Source organism: Eumetopias jubatus, unplaced genomic scaffold (genome assembly GCF_037043125.1).
Source record: "Eumetopias jubatus isolate StellerSeaLion01/CBP00866 unplaced genomic scaffold, mEumJub1_p1.0 scaffold_16, whole genome shotgun sequence".
Taxonomy (NCBI): domain Eukaryota; kingdom Metazoa; phylum Chordata; class Mammalia; order Carnivora; family Otariidae; genus Eumetopias; species Eumetopias jubatus.
The window spans coordinates 45,718,574-45,738,011 of NW_028274822.1; the positions used below are offsets into that span (position 1 = coordinate 45,718,574).

Below are 19,438 nucleotides of genomic sequence, written 5' to 3' on the forward strand. Positions count from 1 at the left end.
ATTGGATGAAAAGTTTTAATATTCATTTCATATAAAACATTCTCTTAGGGGCACCTGGGTCGCCCAGTCGGTTGAACTTTTTAGCCTCTGACTCTTGGTTTTAGCTCAGGTCTGATCTCAGCGTTGTGATATCAAGGCATTTCCCCTCCGCCCCCCACCATTGGGCTCTGCACACAGCACAGAGTCTGCTCGTGTTTCTCTCTGCCTCTTCCCTCTATGTGTGCTTTCTCTCGCTCAAATAAATCTTTAAAAAGATATTTTCTTAGATAGCTTTAAAAATAAGCTACATGTTTTACATCAAAAGTTTTCTGTTCTTGGGCTCTATGCTCAGTGGGGAGTCTGCTTGAGATCCTCTCTCTCTCTGTCCCTGCCCCCCAAAATGAAATAAAATCAATAAAATCTTCTGTTTTGATAAATAAGTGGAAGTAAATCAGAGGAGACCACGTTTTAAATAGCCCTTTTTTGGGAAACACTTAGGAAACACTCATTCTATGAAAAACATTTTTGACTTTCAAAAAGTTTTCTTAATGTTTGTTGAGATATTATTAGCTGTTCTTTGAGTTAAAATCAAAATATTGAAATCTTTTGGCTATCCCTATATTTCTACATACATATCTCTGTATCAAGAGACACTAGAAAAACTGTTAAAGCTACTTACGATTTTTTAATAATGGGGTAAAAAAACATTTGTGGGATTTCTTACACTAAACTTCTGTCAAGTGACAGGAAAAATAGAAAAAGAGTAATCCAGAGAATTCAAATTTTGTTTTAAAAAGGAACAATTAAAAGGCAATTATTATATTAATAGTTATTAACTATTTAAGTGACATATTTGGGAGCTTTAACTGATGATGTTGTAGTAGTTTTTTAAACAAAATATTGTATTCTGGTAGCTTTGAAGTGGCTTTCTTTTTACCCTTTCTCTGTTCCCTTTTTTTCTCTCTCAGCTTTGAAGATGAAATTAAGGGGGAAAAAAAGTAACTTGTCTAAAAACCTTGTCATTGTAATTTAGGAATCTGATTGAAATTAATCCAAGGATAGATATACATTTACAATTTTGATTGTTTCAGAAAGCAAAGAGAAGTAGTCTGTTAATTTATACTGTTAGCTCCAGCATAATAAGGCAGATTGTATACTAGTATTACAATAAAAGTATTATTTATAGGAATGAAATTGTAGAATCTTTTCAGCTTCATTAGTTCTTTAAAAGTTGGTTTTTAGCTTTTGAATTTTACTGAAAAATTAAACCAAATCAGTGGAAGACTATTATAACAAAAACTTGCAGACCTACCACACAAAATACATCTTTTTAAAAAGCACAAAAAGTTAACCCCATTAAATTTGTTAATTACATATTACTGTGTTCATGGTTATTTAAAAAAAAATTTCATTAGTTACTTTTTTTTGAACTTAAAAAAATGCATATCTGACAGTGGCATTGTAATTGGTGCCCACTTCTAGTTGATTTATAGTTTTATATGTATCTATGACTTGAGAAGACTGAAATATTTTTTAATTTAGCAACCAGATTTATTATTATAGCACAGTATTTTTCTCTGTGTTCTTTTTAGAGAGTCTACTCTTCCAGATAAAATGAAAGGTTTAGGAAGTTTTTGTTTTGTTTCTTACACTGTTGGCCAACGGTTGTAAATGGTCAATCCAACATAAACTTTCCTGTGTTATTTTCATTATTATTCAGATAAAAGTTTAGGGATTATTACTTTGAACTTTAAGACCTATTAAAAATGAATCACCATTTTCTTACATAATTGGATTTGCTTACTCCTATATACAGCATAAACTTCACTAGAATTCAAATACTTGAATTCATTTGAATTACAGAAAAAAGGAGGAAGTTTATCTTTATTGTTCACACTGTTTTGTTTTAGTGCCTGGAACAATGATTGGGAGGCATACAAAATCTGTATCTTCAGTGAATAGAAATTAAACCCAAATGTCATATAATAACCTGGAAAGACAGTACCTTAAATATATTTCTTTAATAAAGCAACAGGTATATTCATTAGAGTATTAAAAGTCAAATTAGAATAGCAAGGCTTTCTGAAAATGACCAACAGTCACATTTGATAGAATCAGCGTATTTTTTATTCCTAGGCATTAATGATAATAGCTTTTCTCATTTAATATCATTTTACTAATTACATATTCAAATATAAGGAGTTTTCACAAATTACTATATTTGTGTTAAAACATGTATTTCACAAGTTCCATGTGTATAATTCTTGGATCCAGATCTTGGCTCTGTAGATATAGATATAGATATGTATATATGTGTATATATATATGAGACCTTTGACTAAATTCCTTAATAAGTAAGGTTAAGTGAAATGCATATTAAAATTTTGACTCAGTAATTGTTTGTATAGTTTATATGAAATTAGTTGGTCAGAATAAAAAACTTTTTTAAAATAAAAAGTTTGAGATAAGTTTATCAGTTGTTGCCTCTTTTAAGCACATCAACTTTATTTTTGGTTTTAGTTTTGTTTGAATAGTATTAAGAAAGTCCTGATTCATTTAGGTAGTAAGTTCCAAATGATAATGGTCTGATCTGGAGGCTTGATGTTAGAATAATGGAAAATTTTTCTTTCAGTACCTTTATTATGTAAATATGGAGGGCAAAGAAATATGAAGGGCGAAGAGTATATATTATCATAGCCAGGAGTGTTGTATTTATCATCTTATTATACAGTGGATTATTTTCTGGTAAGAGCTGTACCAAGCATATGTGCTTGAGAAAAGCCTAGGACTTACTTGTGCATGTATATTGTAGTAGTATATTTCCTTGTGACTCTTTATTTTCAGTATTTACAGATCTACCTCATGTTAAAAATAGCATTCATTATATAGGTCTAGCATAATTTATTTAACAAAACCATATCCCCTTTTGATAATGCTTCTAGTCTTTTATTATAACTCCTTCTGGGACATACATTTTTGTATATATATTGGAGTACTTACACAAGAATCTTGTAGAATAAATTTTAGAAATGAAATTGCTAGCTAAAATATATAAATACTTAAAATGTCTGAGAGACACAGATATTCAGACCGTAGCATTTGCCATTTGCATTTTTTTCTGTGAATTGCCTGTTTGTGTTCTATTTTCTGTGGTTTGTCTGTTTATTATTAATTTGAAGGAGTTCTTTTTGGATTAAGGCTGTTTGTCCTTTATTTAGTGTATGTGAAAGCATTTTGTGAGTTTTAGGAGAACAGGAATTTAACTTTCTAAATGGCTTATTCTTGTAGTAGGATTCTGAAATGGTATTGTTACTTTTGTGGAGAAGTGTAGTTATTTATTAATTATGTCAGGCCTTTAATTCAACATTTGTTAAATTATGGTCCAGAAAGACTTCTGTAACAATTATTGATAAAATACTTTGGAGGACTCAGCATGCTTACTAGTATATTAAAACATCTGAAAAGTCTTACAGTAAAGGAACTGATTTGATTTTGGTTAACACAAGCATATTACAAGTATAACATAAGTGGTAATACAAGTATTTTGGGGAGGGAGGGTTCATATAAAAAATATGAACTAATATTCAGTGAGTGCCACGTACTGTGATAAAGTACTTGTATTCTTTAGTTTAATCCTCACAACATCTTTCAGGTAGTAGTACTATTATTATCTTCATCCCAAGGGTGAGAAAACACATCCCTGAGAAATATAGGCAGGCCTTGTTTGTATAGTTTTGGTATGCATTAATTTCAGTTACCACAGTTCAGTTAAATGACACCTTTTCCCCAATGACATGGTTCACATTTTAGTTACGGTATCTGAACTGTGAGTCCTTACATGAAGTACAAACTTAGCTTCTATATCTTCAGTTTATGAGTGACTGCATAAATAAGAGACGACTATCGTGATCAGTGACTATTCATGTCACTTTTAGATGCTGTCAGTGATTGGTCACTGTGTAGCTATCATTTTATGCACACACAGCAGAATATGTAATTGTGTTGCTTCCTGGGCTCCCAGTTATAAACCTTTGTGATATTTTACAAAAGATAAAAGTGTAGCAGGAAATGGGAAGTAATACTGCTGGAAATGAAATCCAAATCCTTTGTAAATAGAGTTAGAGAAGAAATTGCTGACTGGGGGAATGTTGACACTGCTGCCATTTGAGAGACTAGATGTGCACTGCAGGTACTTAGTGAAGGTGAACTCACTGACATAACATAGGAAAACTGGTCGTAATGAAAAGAACGAAGATGTCCCAGAGAAAGTAAGACCGGCAAAATACTTCATATTGAAATTCTTGGAGATGTTTCATAACATTGAAAGTACAAAGGATAAAATGTTGGAAGCTGATCCATACTTAGAAAGGAAGATGACAAGTGGCCAAGCTATAGAAAAAAATGCTAGCTCCGAGAATTTAGCCAACTGCAAAGTTACAGGGAATGTTCCTAAGATTGGCCTCACTTCTGACACCAATTACAAGTACTAAGGTTCCCCAAAGCACCCTCAGGATCAGTAATTTATTGGAAAGACTCAAAGAGCTCACTGAAAACTGTTACACTCAGAGTTACGATTTATTACAGTGAAAGGATACATCAGCCAAGGGAAAAAGTGCAGAGAAAAGTCCAGAAGAGATACCACAAGTGGAGTTTCTCTCTTCATGGGAGTCAGGATGCTCTCCTGGTCCCAGTGTGTGACAGTTTGCACAGAATGTTGCCAACCAGGGGAGTTCAGCTGAGCCTCAGTAGTCAGAGTTTACATTGGCACTCCATTATGTAGATTTGATTGATTTCCAAGTTATTAATCTTAGTCTGTAGTATGTAGTCCTGGGCATGACCTGAAGCCCCCACCCAGGTTCAGGAGCTGTAGGAATCCCCAATTTAATAAATATAGTAAATCTTCAATATGAAAAAATACTACAGTACTATTTTTCTCCTTTCAAGTACAACATAGAAAATTTACAAATGAAGAAATTATTTCAAATATTATATTCCATGGAAATGTCATGCTTGACTAGTGGATTTGAATGTGTGAGAATTGTATGTACACTCATCTGTCTTCACTGTTAAAATTGGTAAATCTATGTAATATGGCTAATATTGCAGGTTTGTGTTAGTTGCAGTTTTAGGTTTATACAGTCATTACATTATAGTTCAGATTAGATATTTTGTTTATAATTTGATCATTGCCATACTGGATAAGTTTTTCAAGGTTGTAATTTCTTCCCCAATGATGACATTTTTCTGGTTATAAAAATAACTAATATTTAATATGAAATATCTGGAAAATACAGAAAGGAATAAAGCATAAAAGTCACTTATAATCTTACTCCGCCAGCTTTAAGTTACTCTGCAGACAAGCTACAGTCCACTTAGGTATAGAAGTAGGCTGTACTTGGGCTCTTTGTAGCAGAAGTTTGAGTACTTGTAATTACATAATTGTTTGTAATATGCCTTTAATTATTTTTCTCTAGACTCTTAAGTTCTATGAAGTCAGGAACTGCGTCTTGTTCACTACTGTATCCTATTTGTTGACTGATAGATGAGCTAGGTTTCCTCATACCATAACAAATTAGAAAACTAAGCATTCTTCTCTGTGCTTTGTCATCCATCAACTGTTATTCCAGTAATGAACCAAAGAAAGAACTGTCAGTTACTGTCAGATAAAACAGATGATCATCAGTTTTACCAAAACCTTTTGGGTTTAGGGGACAAAATTCAGATGATTTTCTTCAATAGATTATAAACTCAGTTTCATTATGATACTTTTTTTTTAAAGATTTATTAATTTGAGAGAGAGAGAGAGAGCGTGTGCGTATGGGGGGAGGGGCAGAGGGAGAGGGAGAATTCTCAAGCAGACTCCCTGCTGAGCATGGAGCCAGATATAGGGCTTGATCCCACCACCCTGAGATCATGACCTAAGCCAAAATCAAGAGTCACATGCTTAACCGACTGAGCCACCCAGGTGCCCCATTATACATTTTAAAAAACTTTTAATTTTGAAATAATTACAGGTTCACAGGAAGTTACAAAGGTAATACAGAGAGATGCTATGTGTCTTCCTCCCCAGTCATCTCTAATCCCTTACAACTACTGTTACTCTTTCATTTTTATAATTGTCAATTTCAGAATGTTATATAAGTAGAATCGTACAGTATGAGACCTTTTGAGATTGACTTGTTTTACTCCACATAATTAATATTTGTTGCAGGTTGTTGCGTGTATCAGTTGTTCATTTGTTTGTATTGTAGAGTTGTTTAACCATTCACCAATTGGGGGACATTTTAGTTTCCAGTTTTTGGCTTTTTCAAGTAAAGGTGCTATGAACATTGTGTACAATTTTGTGTTTTTATTTGGACAAAAGTGTTCCCTTTTTTGTTTCTGTTTTTTGTTTTAAGTAAACTCTACCCAGTGTGGGGCTTGAAGTCATATAACGCCGAGATCAAGAGTTGCATGCTCCACTGACTGAACCAGCCAGGCACCCTTTTGTTTTTTTTTTTTAAGATTATTTTTTTGGAAGATTTATTTATTTATTTTAGAGAGAGAGAGAATGCAAGTAGGGGGAGGGGCGGGGGGGGAGGGAGAGAGAAGCAGAGTTTGCACTGAGTGGGGAGCCTGACACAGGGCTCAATGCCATGGTCCTGAGATCATGACCTGAGCTGAAGTCAAGAGTTGGGTGCTTAACCAAATGAACCACCCAGCCATCCCACTTTTTTTTTTTTACTTTTCATTTTTGGGGGGATAAATACCAGGAGTGCAGTTGCTGGGTCATATGGTAAGTGTACATTTAGTTTATTTAGAAACTGCCAGAGAGATTACTCAAGTATCTGTATCATTTTACGTTCTCACCAGCAATGTATGAGAGATCTGCTTTCTCCAAATCCTTGTCAACATTTGGTATTGTCAGTATATTTTGTTTAATCTTAGCTGTTCTGAAAATGTATAGAGATAAATCACTTTGGTCTTATTTTGCATTTCCCTAATGGCTGCTGATGCTGAACATCTTTTCATGTGCTTATTTGCCATCTGTATATCCTCTTGAGTGAAATGTCTCTATTGTGTCTTTTGCCCATTTTCTAGTTGGATTGTTTGGTTTTTTACTGTTGAGTTTTGAGAATTCTTTATATATTCTTCCAGGATTAATTTTTAAATTTTCTCCCAATACCTGATTATATAAAATTCAGACATACAGGAAGCTTGAAGGATGGTAACTGTATAGTTCCCACCTTCATTCTACAGTTAGTATTTTACTAAATTTGTTTATTATCTGTCTGGGGGTGCCTGGGTGGCATCTGCCCTCAGGTCATGATCCTAGGGTCCTGGGATTGAGTATGCCCCCCATCGGGCTCCTTGCTCAGCGGGGAGCCTGCTTCTCCCTCTCCTTCTGCCTGCCACTCTCAACTGCTTGTGCTCTCACTCTCTCTCTCAAATAAGTAAATAAAATCTTTAAATAAAAAATCTGTTCATTTACTAATCTATCAATGCATCATATTTTTCAAAATGCATTTCAGAGTAATTTGCAAATATCAGTATACTTTACCCATTAGCATCTCAGTCTGTATATCATTAGGGCTTAACATTTTAAAATTTTATTTTTTTAAATTTTTTTTTCTTTCGGTAACATTTACATACAATGAAATGGGTAGGTCTTAAATGTATCATTTGATGAGTTTTGATATATTTATAACAAACTCCTTTGGATTCATTTTATAGCTAACATCTTAAGTACCCTCTGGGATACAGTTCTATTCCAATTTAAACATTTTATATGAACCATAATCTAGCTTCTTTTAAGATAAAAGTGGATGATTGGTTATTCTTTCTCTTAGAATTCTTTTTCAGCGTGTGGTCCTGAGACTACGGGGATCAGAATCATCTGGGGTAGTTGTTAAAAAAGATTTGTGTTCCCCGTCCTGTACCTGCTAAACCAGAATCTCTAGGGTTAAATTTTAGAAATTAAATTTTAACAATAACAAGTCATTCTTATACACAGTCCATTCCCTCAGAATTATTCTGGAGAGGATAATTTCTTCAGTGCCAGATGGTTTTAAGTTTCCAGCTTTCCTGCTTAGTGACAAAGCTGTGTGTTCTAATGTAGCCCATCTCCATTGCTTTCTACTTAGGTTTTTGGAGTTCCTTTCAGTTGATTACTATAGATGCTTAGCAGTGACCGTTTTCCTGTACAGTATAGTTGAAACTGTGTAAGAGGTCTGACTGTAAGAAATTGCTCAATCTTTTATTTTTTGGGATTTATTAAACAATACATCCCTTTTCTAAAAATTTTCAGTCACCAGAAAGCTAAATACATAATCTAATTCCCAGACTAGTTTGTAGAGATGCTATGATTTAAGATTATGCTCTTGAGAATCCAGGATTTCTTGACGCAACACTGTTGACATTTTGAGCTGCGTAATTTGTTGTGGGGGCATGTCCTGTGCCTTGTGAGATATTTAGCAGTATATCTGTCTGGTACCCAGTAGGTGGCAGTAGCACCACCACTCATTATCAGTTGTGACCACCAAAAATGTCTCTAGAATTGGCTAAAATGTCTCCTGGGGACAGAATCACACAAGATCAAAAATCACAGCTTTAAGAAATGGTTAATATGGGGTGCCTGGGTGGCTCAGTCGTTAAGCGTCTGCCTTCGGCTCAGGTCATGATCCCAGGGTCCTGGGATGGAGCCCACATCAGGCTCCCTGCTCAGCGGGAAGTCTGCTTCTCCCTCTCCCACTCCCCCTGCTTGTGTTCCCTCTCTCGCTGTGTCTCTCTCTATCAAATAAATAAATAAAATCTTAAAAAAAAAAAGAAATGGTTAATATAAGAAACTGTATATAAGGATAGTTTGTGTTACTGAAGAAACAACAACAAAAGTTATTGGTACTAGTATGTTTTAATACTTTTAATACTTAAATGAAAATTTATCTAAAAATTACATGTTATGAAAAATTTGTCTCTCTTAATGAACTGTCCTTTTTACTAGCTGCAATCTATCATGCTTCTGTTTTTTTCATTGGCTGCTAGGAAACTCAGCTAAGTTTGCATTAGTTACAGTGACTACTAAGTTTCTGGGATTTTCTTAGTTGGTTGTTCTTTTATCCTTGATATTGTATCTAAATGCCTTATTATGAACTCTTGATGAGGACAGATGTACACTTTAGGTAAGTAAAAAATCATATTCGTTTTATTTAAAAATTTTTTTAATTTAAAATTATTTTTTATTTATTTTTAAAGATTTTATTTATTTATTTGTCAGAGAGACACAGAGAGAGAGAGAGAGCTCCCTACTGAGCAGGGAGCCTGATGTGGGGCTCGATCCCAGGACCCTGGGATCATGACCTGGGTCGAAGGCAGATGCTTAACTGACTGAACCACTCGGGTGCCCCAATCCTATTCATTTTAAATGGCTATTTAATAGATAGTGGGTTAGCAAATTGCGTTTGCTAGAATAGAGGGATTTTTTTCTTGCAAATAAAATATTGGTAGTACCTTCAAATGAGAGCTAAAAATGGTTTCGTTTGAGATTAAAACGTTAAGGAACAGTAGTAAAATGGGAGTAATAGATGGTGAAATATGAATTGGAAATTAGGCTTGGAGGGTATTAGGCAGTTTCATAGTCTAATTCTTATAACATATAGATATAGGTGGGATGAAGAGATTTGCATTTTAGGATTTTTATTTTATGGTATATTAGTTATATTAGTACATATTATATACTATATTAGTATATTATTCATATAGAAGCATTGTTATCACTATTATAGTGTGTGTATATATATGTATATATTATTGATAGTATATTATAAGTAATGTTACATAGAACTGTTTTCCTGGAGATACTACATGGGCGAGGTATGATTGACTTTGGAGAGGAGATACACATAGTGGTTATGAGCATGGCTGTACAGTTGTCATCATTTACTAGCTGTGCAACTCTAGGTAAGATTCTTAATGCTTGTAAACCTTAAATTACATTTTCTTACCTGTAAAGTTTATGATAGTATTACCTGTTTCATAGGATTTGGGAGAATAAATAGTAGACAGAAAGCTCTTAACTTAGTACCTGGCCTCTACTAAGTTCTCATTAACTGTTTGCTGTCATTTTAACCTTTATTTAAAATAATTCATAGATTAATGATACGATTTATAAAGCTTTAGTGTATTGGTTTGCATTTGAAGATGTATGAATAAATATGTGTGTATGTATATATACAGAATTTTTAAAAAATTATATAACTAAATTTTTCACAGATTAATTAAAACTTAATGTTATCTTTCTGGTTGAGTCTCAAAATATTCTTTTTTTGACCAATAACTTAAGATACAGCTAAGTATTAACCATCTCACTGGAGCAAAGAATTCCAGTAATATAAAACGTGGTGACTTGGGAATATTTTACATATGTTTAAGATATAGGACATTGTTTCTAGAGAATATCTGTTCGGTATATAACTCACAATGGAAAGAAATAATGTTGTGATGAACATTTGTTATATGTCCTCTGGAAACACTTGCATGAACTGTATTGTAGACAATTAAGACATTAAGATCTTTGTGTAAGTAATATCACACTTTGTAGTGCATCTTAGCATAAAAATGATTTATGTAAAAGATGAAGAATAACTTTTAAGCCATACAGTAATGAGTTATGTCCTTGTTTACAGAAAATGGTTATAATAGACTCATTTTGTAGTCTTTCCTCTGTAGTACAGACTTTTAGAACTTATTCTGGGGTAACCTTTTGAGATTCAGCTCTCATTTCCATTAGTGTCTCAAGGGATAATAGACATTTGCCAGTATAGCATATTTCATTGTCATAAGGAAAATAATATTATTCTTAAACAATCAGAGTTGAAGTTGTAATTTTTTTTTAAGGGGTAAGGCTTCAAGGAAAAAGATGAAAAAACATCATGTGTTAGCAATGCTATCCTTCTCCATTCTCTGTGGTTTTAGGCTTGATCCTGACTGATGTTGTGGATCCTCAGAGGGAGGGAAGTGACAGAGAATAAAAGAAGGGTGGTAATTGAGCTCTTTGGGATTGAAACTGCTGACAGTCCCAAAAGATAAAGCACAAGTGGCATGGTTTTTTCTATCTAGGGCTTAAGCTAGAATTACTTTTCTTCTTTAGTGCAAAGCTTAGAATTTTTTTGTTATTGTATCCTTTTGGATTTCCCCCACTATTATGTTTTTGCTTTCTTCCTCCTTTATTTTAAATTTTGATTCCAATGCATATTATATGCATTAGTTTTATAGTTAAACCTCTGTAAGACAAGACGTCTTTAATCAGTGTTGGAGAAGAGAGTCAAGGCAAAACCTTCATCTACTGAAAATGAATTATAGAAATGTCTAATCGTGGTGCCTATTAAATTATACATGCTAGTGTTCAATACTTTATTATATACAAAATATATTTTAAAAATTATAAGCTCAATTAAACTGGTTTTTAAAATTAGTTTATTTGGAGAGAGTACATGTGTGCATGTGTGTACGAGTTGGGATGGGAGGGCGGGGGAGAGAAAGAATCTTAAGCAGCCTCCACACTCAGTGTGGGCCCAACCAGGGGCTCCATCTCCCAACCCTGAGATCAAGACCTGAGCTAAGATCAAGAGTCTGACGGTTAGGGACGCCTGGGTGGCTCAGTCAGTTAAGTGTCTGCTTTCGGCTCAGGTCATGATCCCAGGGTTCTGGAATCGAGCCCCACATCGGGCTCCTTGCTCAGTGGGGAGCCTGTTTCTCCCTGTGCCTCTCCCCCTGCTTGTGCTCACTCTCTCTGACAAAAAACAAAACAAAACAAAAACAAACTTTAAAAAAAAGAGTCCAATGTTTAACCGTCTGAGCCACTCAGTTTTAAAACTTCAATTAAACTAGTTTCAAACTTGTGTTTTGTCTGGTTCCCAGTTGATTATCTTGATCTTTGCATTCCTTAGCTAAAAACTTGGAAATTAGGATCCTTACCTCTGGTGCTTGAAGTTTATGTGAAATCAGTGTGAAAGTGTGTCTGGCAGTGTTCCATTTTCCACTGAGCCATATTATCCCTACTATTAAGAGTTTTTTTTCCTTGTTGAAAGAAAAGTCCTAGAGTAACCTTTGAAAGATTTATATTTAGGATAAAATTAGAAGGAAAATGGATTTGAAATGAAGTAGAAAAGCGAAAGAAGGCAAATAGAAAAAGAGCTCTGATAAAATACTTTAGATAATACAGTTCTTCAAATTGGAAGAGAGTTAAATTCTTCCTGCTAATGTTGCTGCTTTTGTAGGCCAGTAATATATTTAAGAAGTGCGCAGAGGGGCACCTGGCTGGCTGAGTCAGTTAGGCGTCTCCCTTTGGCTCAGGTCATGGTCTGGCCCCTTGTCTGACTCCCTGCTCAAAGGGGAGTCTGCTTCTCCCTCCCCTTCTCCCTCTGTCCCTCTCCCTCACCCCCGCCACTCCTGCTCGTGCACACATTCTCATCTAAATAAATAAATAAAATCTTTAAAAAAAAAAAGACGTCAATAAAAGAGACGTGAGCATGTTTTGTTTTAACTTTTATTTAAATAAACTGAGCTTTTGGCTCATCTGTGTAATTTTGCCTGTAAAAGTTTTCTCAGCCCTCTAATCCTTTCCTTTTGTACTTAAATTGTCCATAAGTCTGTAATGGAGGAGTACGTAGCTGTTTAAGCAGTAAACTAGGGGATGACTCATACATACTTCTGAGACCGTAATGGTTATAATGGTAGAATGATGAGTTCTCCATACCATAACTTGACCCAGTGAACCTCTGAGGAGCTCTTTACATTGTTGGATGGCAACACAGACTTTATGGCCATTGTTGATTGTTTCATGTGATATATTTTACTATTGCCATTGTGAATTCTATAGGTAGTTTGGCAACCTCAGCATTGCTTGCTTTGGAGACTGTAGTTCTGATATCTGAGTCTGTGCCTTATTACAGTTTTCTGCCTGGGTATTTTTGATTGTGTGTGTGTTAGAACTTATTAAGAAGCACTACAGCCCTTTGATTTCAGGAAGCTTTTTTTCATTTATAAATCTTACAGTTGGAAAAGGGAAAGAAGACCCTTTAAAATTTTGTCCTGGGGCATCTGGGTGGCTTAGTCGGTTAAGCGGCTGCCTTTGGCTTAGGTCATGATCTCAGGGTCTTGGGATCAAGTCCCATGTCGGGCTCCTTGCTCAGTGGGGAGCCTGCTTCTCCCTCTCCCTCTGCTGGTCCCTGCTTGTGCTCTCTTTCTCTCTCTCAAATAAATAAAATCTTTAAAAAAAGATAAAATTCTGTCCTAAAATTAAAGTTTATGAAATTCCACTGATATAAGTATATTTATAAGTGTGTAGTTTCCCTATTAACCATTATATAATGAAACGAGTGGGCATTGAAAAAGGGAGAAAAAAATCGGTATCCAGAAATCAGATTTCTTTCCCTTGAACCACTGATTTGCTGTGTGAATTTGTGAAGTTTACTTTGTTTTGGTGTATTTTCTTGTATAGCTTAAGGATTCTGTTTTTCCCAGAAGAATTGTGTAGATAAATGTTATATAGTATATAATAAAAAAAAATACATTCAGGTCGTTCATACATTGTATTCACTTTGCTTTTTAAGAAATTACTAGAATACTCTTCCAGGAGATTTTAAATCAACTACAATGGGTTAGTTGTTTTCCTTTGTTTGCAGATTATTTCTGGCATATGAACTTCAATTGAAAGATTTGTTTTTATTACTTGAGGTCAGTTTTCATTACAATACATTATATATTTTGGGGGTTATATGACAAGGTTTTTGCATTTCTCTTAAGGTATTAAAATTATATGCATAAAAATTATGTGCATAATTTTTTGTCTGCTTTCAGGTCCAATGATGCATCAGCAGCCTCCTTCTCAGCAATACAATATACCACAGGGAGGTGGGCAGCATTATCAAGGCCAGCAGCCCCCTATGGGAATGATGGGTCAAGTTAACCAAGGCAATCATATGATGGGTCAGAGGCAGATTCCTCCTTATAGACCACCTCAACAGGGTAAGATTACATTTGGGAAATTTCCTGCTTAATATAAATAACAGTAGTTGAAAGACTTTATTTTAATAAACTTTTCATGTAGGCAAAGTCAGGGCTTTTTGTTTCTTGATTTTTATGATTATCATATTTTTTTTCTAAAAGGTGGTGGATATAGTAGGGGTCATGAAGTGGATAGGAACTTCCTGTTACACAGCTTTCTTTTATCCTTTCCTGGGAAAAGGTTATATAATTAAATTTTATATCAAAAGCTCACTAATATAAACAGAAGATACTGTTTTAATTTTGAAAAGTTACTTGATATATGGTCAGAAACAAACCCTAGTTTATTCCAAACTGCTCTAATATCAAAAAGAAGATAATTTTCCACTAGTTTGAACCTCTTTTTAAGAAGTCATATTTGTTTTTTTAACTTGATATTGTTAGATACTCCTGCATGTATGGTCGTAACAATTTTTGTGAAATGTAATGTGGTATTGCTGTGTGTTTGTGTATCTGTGTGTGTGTATAAGAATAGTTAAAAGTATCTCAAATGCCAGAGCATGGGAGGGGAATCTACAGGTGAGAAATAATCTCTTATGATATCAGATTAGAAAGAAAGCCTTTGATGACCTAGAGAACAAATTATTTACCTCTTGACTGGTTGTGGTTTTTCAGGCCCACCACAGCAGTACTCAGGCCAGGAAGACTATTATGGGGACCAATACAGTCATGGTGGACAAGGTCCTCCAGAAGGCATGAACCAGCAATATTACCCTGATGGTAATCTCTCCTAATGTTAATTTTCCCATTTTCTATCCCTGCCCAAGATTAATGTAGATAGCTGTTCAAAACATTTTAATGAGGATGAAGAAACTAACAATAGGTTTCTTCTAAATTTAGAAACACTTTAAGAAAAGCACCAGTGATCGCATTAGTTTATAATCCATTTCAAAGTATATTTTGTTTATATATTCCATATTAGTACCATCAGGAATCACATTTTGTCATTGGAATCCCTTCTTCTATAAAAGAGGATCCTTTTATGTTTTGAATTGTTCATTTGAACCAAAGCAAATGTTACTTAACTTTTTTAATAACTGCTTTATTGAGATAATTCACATACTATAAAATTCACCCATTGGTTTACTTTTATTCATGGTATAAATACATGGAAGATCTAGTTTTCGAGTATTTTTCCAGGTTTTATCACTTCAGTTAATGTTAAGTACTTCTCAAAGAACTGTGGTTTATATACATTAGCATTTGCATCTGAAAAAATTTGGAAGGTGTATTATATCCATGATACAGCTGTGTATAGAGTTGATAGGATAGGAAAAGCATTTGGAAACAAGATTTTAATTTTAATTATTTAGTTTAATGGTATTTTTTTTAGTGGGAAGGTAGCTTGTGAAAAAGTGGTCACTAAAGATGTACTGCACTTGGTAATGACCCAAGCATAAGTAGGCTTTCACTGTAGAGTTCTTTCAGTTTTTCTGTATGTTTGAAAATTTTATGATACATTGTGGAGGAAAAAATAATCCAAACATATAAAACTGTGATAAATTAGAGGTAGCTATTCACATAACAGTATGATTTGTATTATTATGAAAGGCTTTGTCAAAATCTTCATTTATCCAGTAAGCTCCCTTCGTATATTTAAGGTGAACTACTTAACAGAGGAACTTGGAGAAACTATTAAAAGCTAAAGTGTTGGGACTGTCGACTCAAAGCTAATGTAGACTAGTTAAGAAGATATAACCTGGTGTATTTAAAAAAATCATTTAGCTTGCCTTTTTTTGTTAATGTATAAAGTATAAAGGTATATCGGTTTAAGGACTTTGGTTTTTACTGAAGAGGCTCTGCCTATATAGGCAGAGAATTCACTCATCTGCAGAATTTTGCATATGATAATTGTTCGTTAGTGATGATATATATGAATATTTCTTGTTAGAAAATGACATCTTTTTTAAATCTCAGGTTTTCTTGCCCTGAATTAGTCAGCATGTTGGAGTTTTTTTTTTTCATTTTTCTTTCATATGTAGATATTAAGATTTTTTTTAAATGAAAAACTTCAGTATGTTTATAGACTGTGGGTATTTTAAAGAAGTGAAATCTAGTTTGTCAGATTTTATGTATTAGGAAGTCTGAAAGTAAATGTTGAAAGTAAACAGTAGTTTTAATTTTTAAAATGGATTTTACATAATTGAGATGAATTTGACATTGTTATTTTGGTCCTGAGTATTTCCTGAAATGTGAAATGTGTATTGTTGCAAATATGACCTTTCTACCCAAGATAGATAGATATGTTATTTTTATGTATATCAGATCTTTAAGGTTATGTAAATTATTTATCACATCAGGAGATTTAAAAATCTAAATGGTATCATTTTTGCATAGGTGTATATTAATAATTTTTCTGATATTTACGTAGAGTATTCCATTTATAACAACAATTTTCTTTTTTTTTTAAGATTTTTATTTATTTATTTGAGAGAGAATGAGAGATAGAGAGCACGAGAGGGAAGAGGGTCAGAGGGAGAAGCAGACTCCCCGCTGAGCAGGGAGCCTGATGCGGGACTCGATCCCGGGACTCCAGGATCATGACCTGAGCCGAAGGCAGTCGCTTAACCAACTGAGCCACCCAGGCGCCCTATAACAACAATTTTCTTAAACAGCATTGGATATTTTCTTATTATCATTCAGATATTTATGCCAGTAAATATGTAGATAGGAGTTGGCAAACTTTTCTCGGTAAAGAGCCAGAGAGTAAATATTTTAGTCTTTGCAGGCCATAGGTCTTGGTCTCAACTACTGAAGCCTTGTCATAGCATGAAAACCGGTATAGAAAATGTGAATAGGCATGCCTGTGTTCCAGTAAAACTTTATATACAAAAACAGGCCACTGGCCATATTTATACTGCAGGCCATAGTTTGCCAACCCTTAATGTGGATATTTATGAGGTGGTTTGGGAACCTTGGAATCCTAGAACACTGAATATAACATTTATTCATAAGTGTATTCCTCTTCTTAATTAGGTATTCTTTTAAAATTTAGTTTAGATTTTAGCTAACTGAAACGTTATTTCCTGCATTCTCTTAGTGCAACTTAGTTGAAAGAACTAGACTATTGATTTTCATTAAAGTCCAGTCATAAAATTTATTGAGCCTTAAAACTAAAGGTGTGCCCTAGTACTTGACACAGTATTAATTTTTTGAAGGTGTATGTTCATGATACTCTAGAAATATTTTCTAAAGGCTTCTAGAATGGCAGCATTGAGCAATAATATTGTATCTGAAAATACCTTTATAAGATACATATACTTTATGCAAGTAAATAGAATGTGAAAAATTTGTTTCAGTTTCTTTCAGGGGAAAAAACTTATGGAGCTTTATTATATTTTGCATTGTTTTAGCATATGCTGTGGAATTGGCGACCAGCAGAACAGGTGTTTGACAAAATGTGATAATTGCTTTCTTTGTTCATTCTAATTCAAGTTATTTACATGTGAAAGGCCTAATGCTTTCATTCTCTTTTTAAAAAAAAAATTGAAGATAAAGTTTTTTTCCCCCCTTGATGAGGATTATCAGTTAAGACTAAGTGTAATGTTTCTAAAACTACTGTTTTTTGCTTTTAAGAAATTTGCACGTTATCTCAATATGAAAACAATCACATTGGTAAATATTTGGCTAATGCAAATGAAATTATTTTTTATGTATTTCCATTTCTTTTTCTTTTTTTCAATTTTATCTGAAAGTTTAAATATATTTAGGGTTTTCACTCAGTGGCCATTAACGTTTCTTCCTGTCTCTTGTCGAATTGATGTAGGTCATAATGATTACGGTTATCAGCAACCGTCGTATCCTGAACAAGGCTACGATAGGCCTTATGAGGATTCCTCACAACATTACTACGAAGGAGGTATCTATATACCTTCACACACATACACATATATATCCCCTTCTACAGGAATGCAAATTCTTGCATAAGACAACTTCTACCCATGCAAAGCTCTTGTAGAATACTAGTTGCTGGCTGTCTTGAAAGTTACAGGGAGCCCAGAACATTCAAAATAATTTCCTTACAAATATTTAAAATGTATAACCATGACTTGCCATTTCTAACAACAATAAAAAGACTAAAACATTTACAAATAATTTTTCCTCAGTGGAAATTTTCTATTTGAACACAAATCCATCGATCCAATTTTTTTTTCTTGTGTGTGTTTACATATGTATAATTTTACATATAAGTATAGTGCCTTTAGGAAACAGCTTGCTGATCTTGTGTAGCTAGTGTGTGCTCTTGTAGCTGTCTTTAATTTTGTCTTTTTTATTTTATTTAGCATAGTCATGATCTTATGACTGTGATGTTCCAGTAAATGTAATGCTCGTATGGCAGAGACGCTGAAAATGCTGCAGTTCAACCTTGCAAAATTGGCTTTAACTGCAGTTTGTTTGGCCGAAATCCTTCTGTTTGGTTTGAGTTTTTTCTTTGTTTTGTTAACTTTCAAAAATCAATATGGCATTTCATTTTGTTCTTGTGTTGTTGGCTATGCATCTTAGAGTAAAAAAGTTAATTAAGCGAACTTCTCAGTTTCTTTTTTCTCTTCTCCAATTATCCTGTAGGAAATTCACAATATGGCCAACAGCAAGATGCCTACCAAGGACCACCTCCCCAACAGGGATATCCGCCCCAGCAACAGCAGTATCCGGGGCAGCAGGGCTATCCAGGACAGCAGCAGGGCTATGGTAATAGCTTTTTGCAGTTTATTTTTGTCACAAAAAATGTGATGATTGCTCTTTGAAATATTGAAGTGAATATTTAATGTTTATTTTTCTAACAGTTCTTTAGCTCAGTCTATTACTGGAGTGTTTCTTTAAAATGTTTTCCTCAGGAAAATTTGTAATTCATTTAAAAAGAAACATAAACTAGAGATGGTTCATTGACCAAAGGTAAGGTATGTAATCAATTTAAAATGAGTTCTTAAATGAATTCTTAAACTTCTTTGGCATTCATGACCACCCGGTAGCTTTGTATGTGCTTGGAAAACTGATGAATTGGGTGATTATTAGCCTTATCTACATAATCCGCTTAGCAAATTTATTTCTAAAACTAATGACTGTTACTATGAAAAATAACATTGATTTTTAGAGTACAAATGAGATTTATTTGGAATGCATAAAGAAAATGTTTTTGTCATTCTTTGATTAAATAGCAATATACACATCCATAGAGGTGTATTTATTGCTGTTATGTATCTTATAGCGTTTGGGGAAGTGTAGCCATATTTTCTTATTATATACTCACTATAAGATCTAGTAGCTGGATATCTCGCTTTCAATAACTTCATTAGATAGGGAGTGGGGGATGATAAGGACCTGATATCTCATTCTTAAATTTTAAGCTACTGTCACTACTTTATATATAGGAAAGTGTGGGTCTAATGTTAGAGAAGTAACGGCTTATTAATCTGAC

General features: G+C 33.9%; 1 protein-coding gene across 3 annotated transcripts in view; it reads left to right on the top strand.

Annotated features, from left to right (window-relative positions):
• SS18 (SS18 subunit of BAF chromatin remodeling complex) overlaps positions 1 to 19,438 on the top strand; it is an 84,285-nt gene that overhangs the window by 44,250 nt on the left and 20,597 nt on the right. Inside the window, exons 6-9 of one of the 3 annotated variants that reach the window (XM_028098339.2) lie at positions 13,816 to 13,983; positions 14,638 to 14,742; positions 17,789 to 17,881; positions 18,589 to 18,711. In XM_028098339.2, coding sequence (XP_027954140.2) covers positions 13,816 to 13,983; positions 14,638 to 14,742; positions 17,789 to 17,881; positions 18,589 to 18,711 — 489 coding nt within the window. The remainder of the gene's footprint in view (positions 1 to 13,815; positions 13,984 to 14,637; positions 14,743 to 17,788; positions 17,882 to 18,588; positions 18,712 to 19,438) is intronic. The other 2 variants (XM_028098341.2, XM_028098342.2) reach the window with 2 other exon arrangements.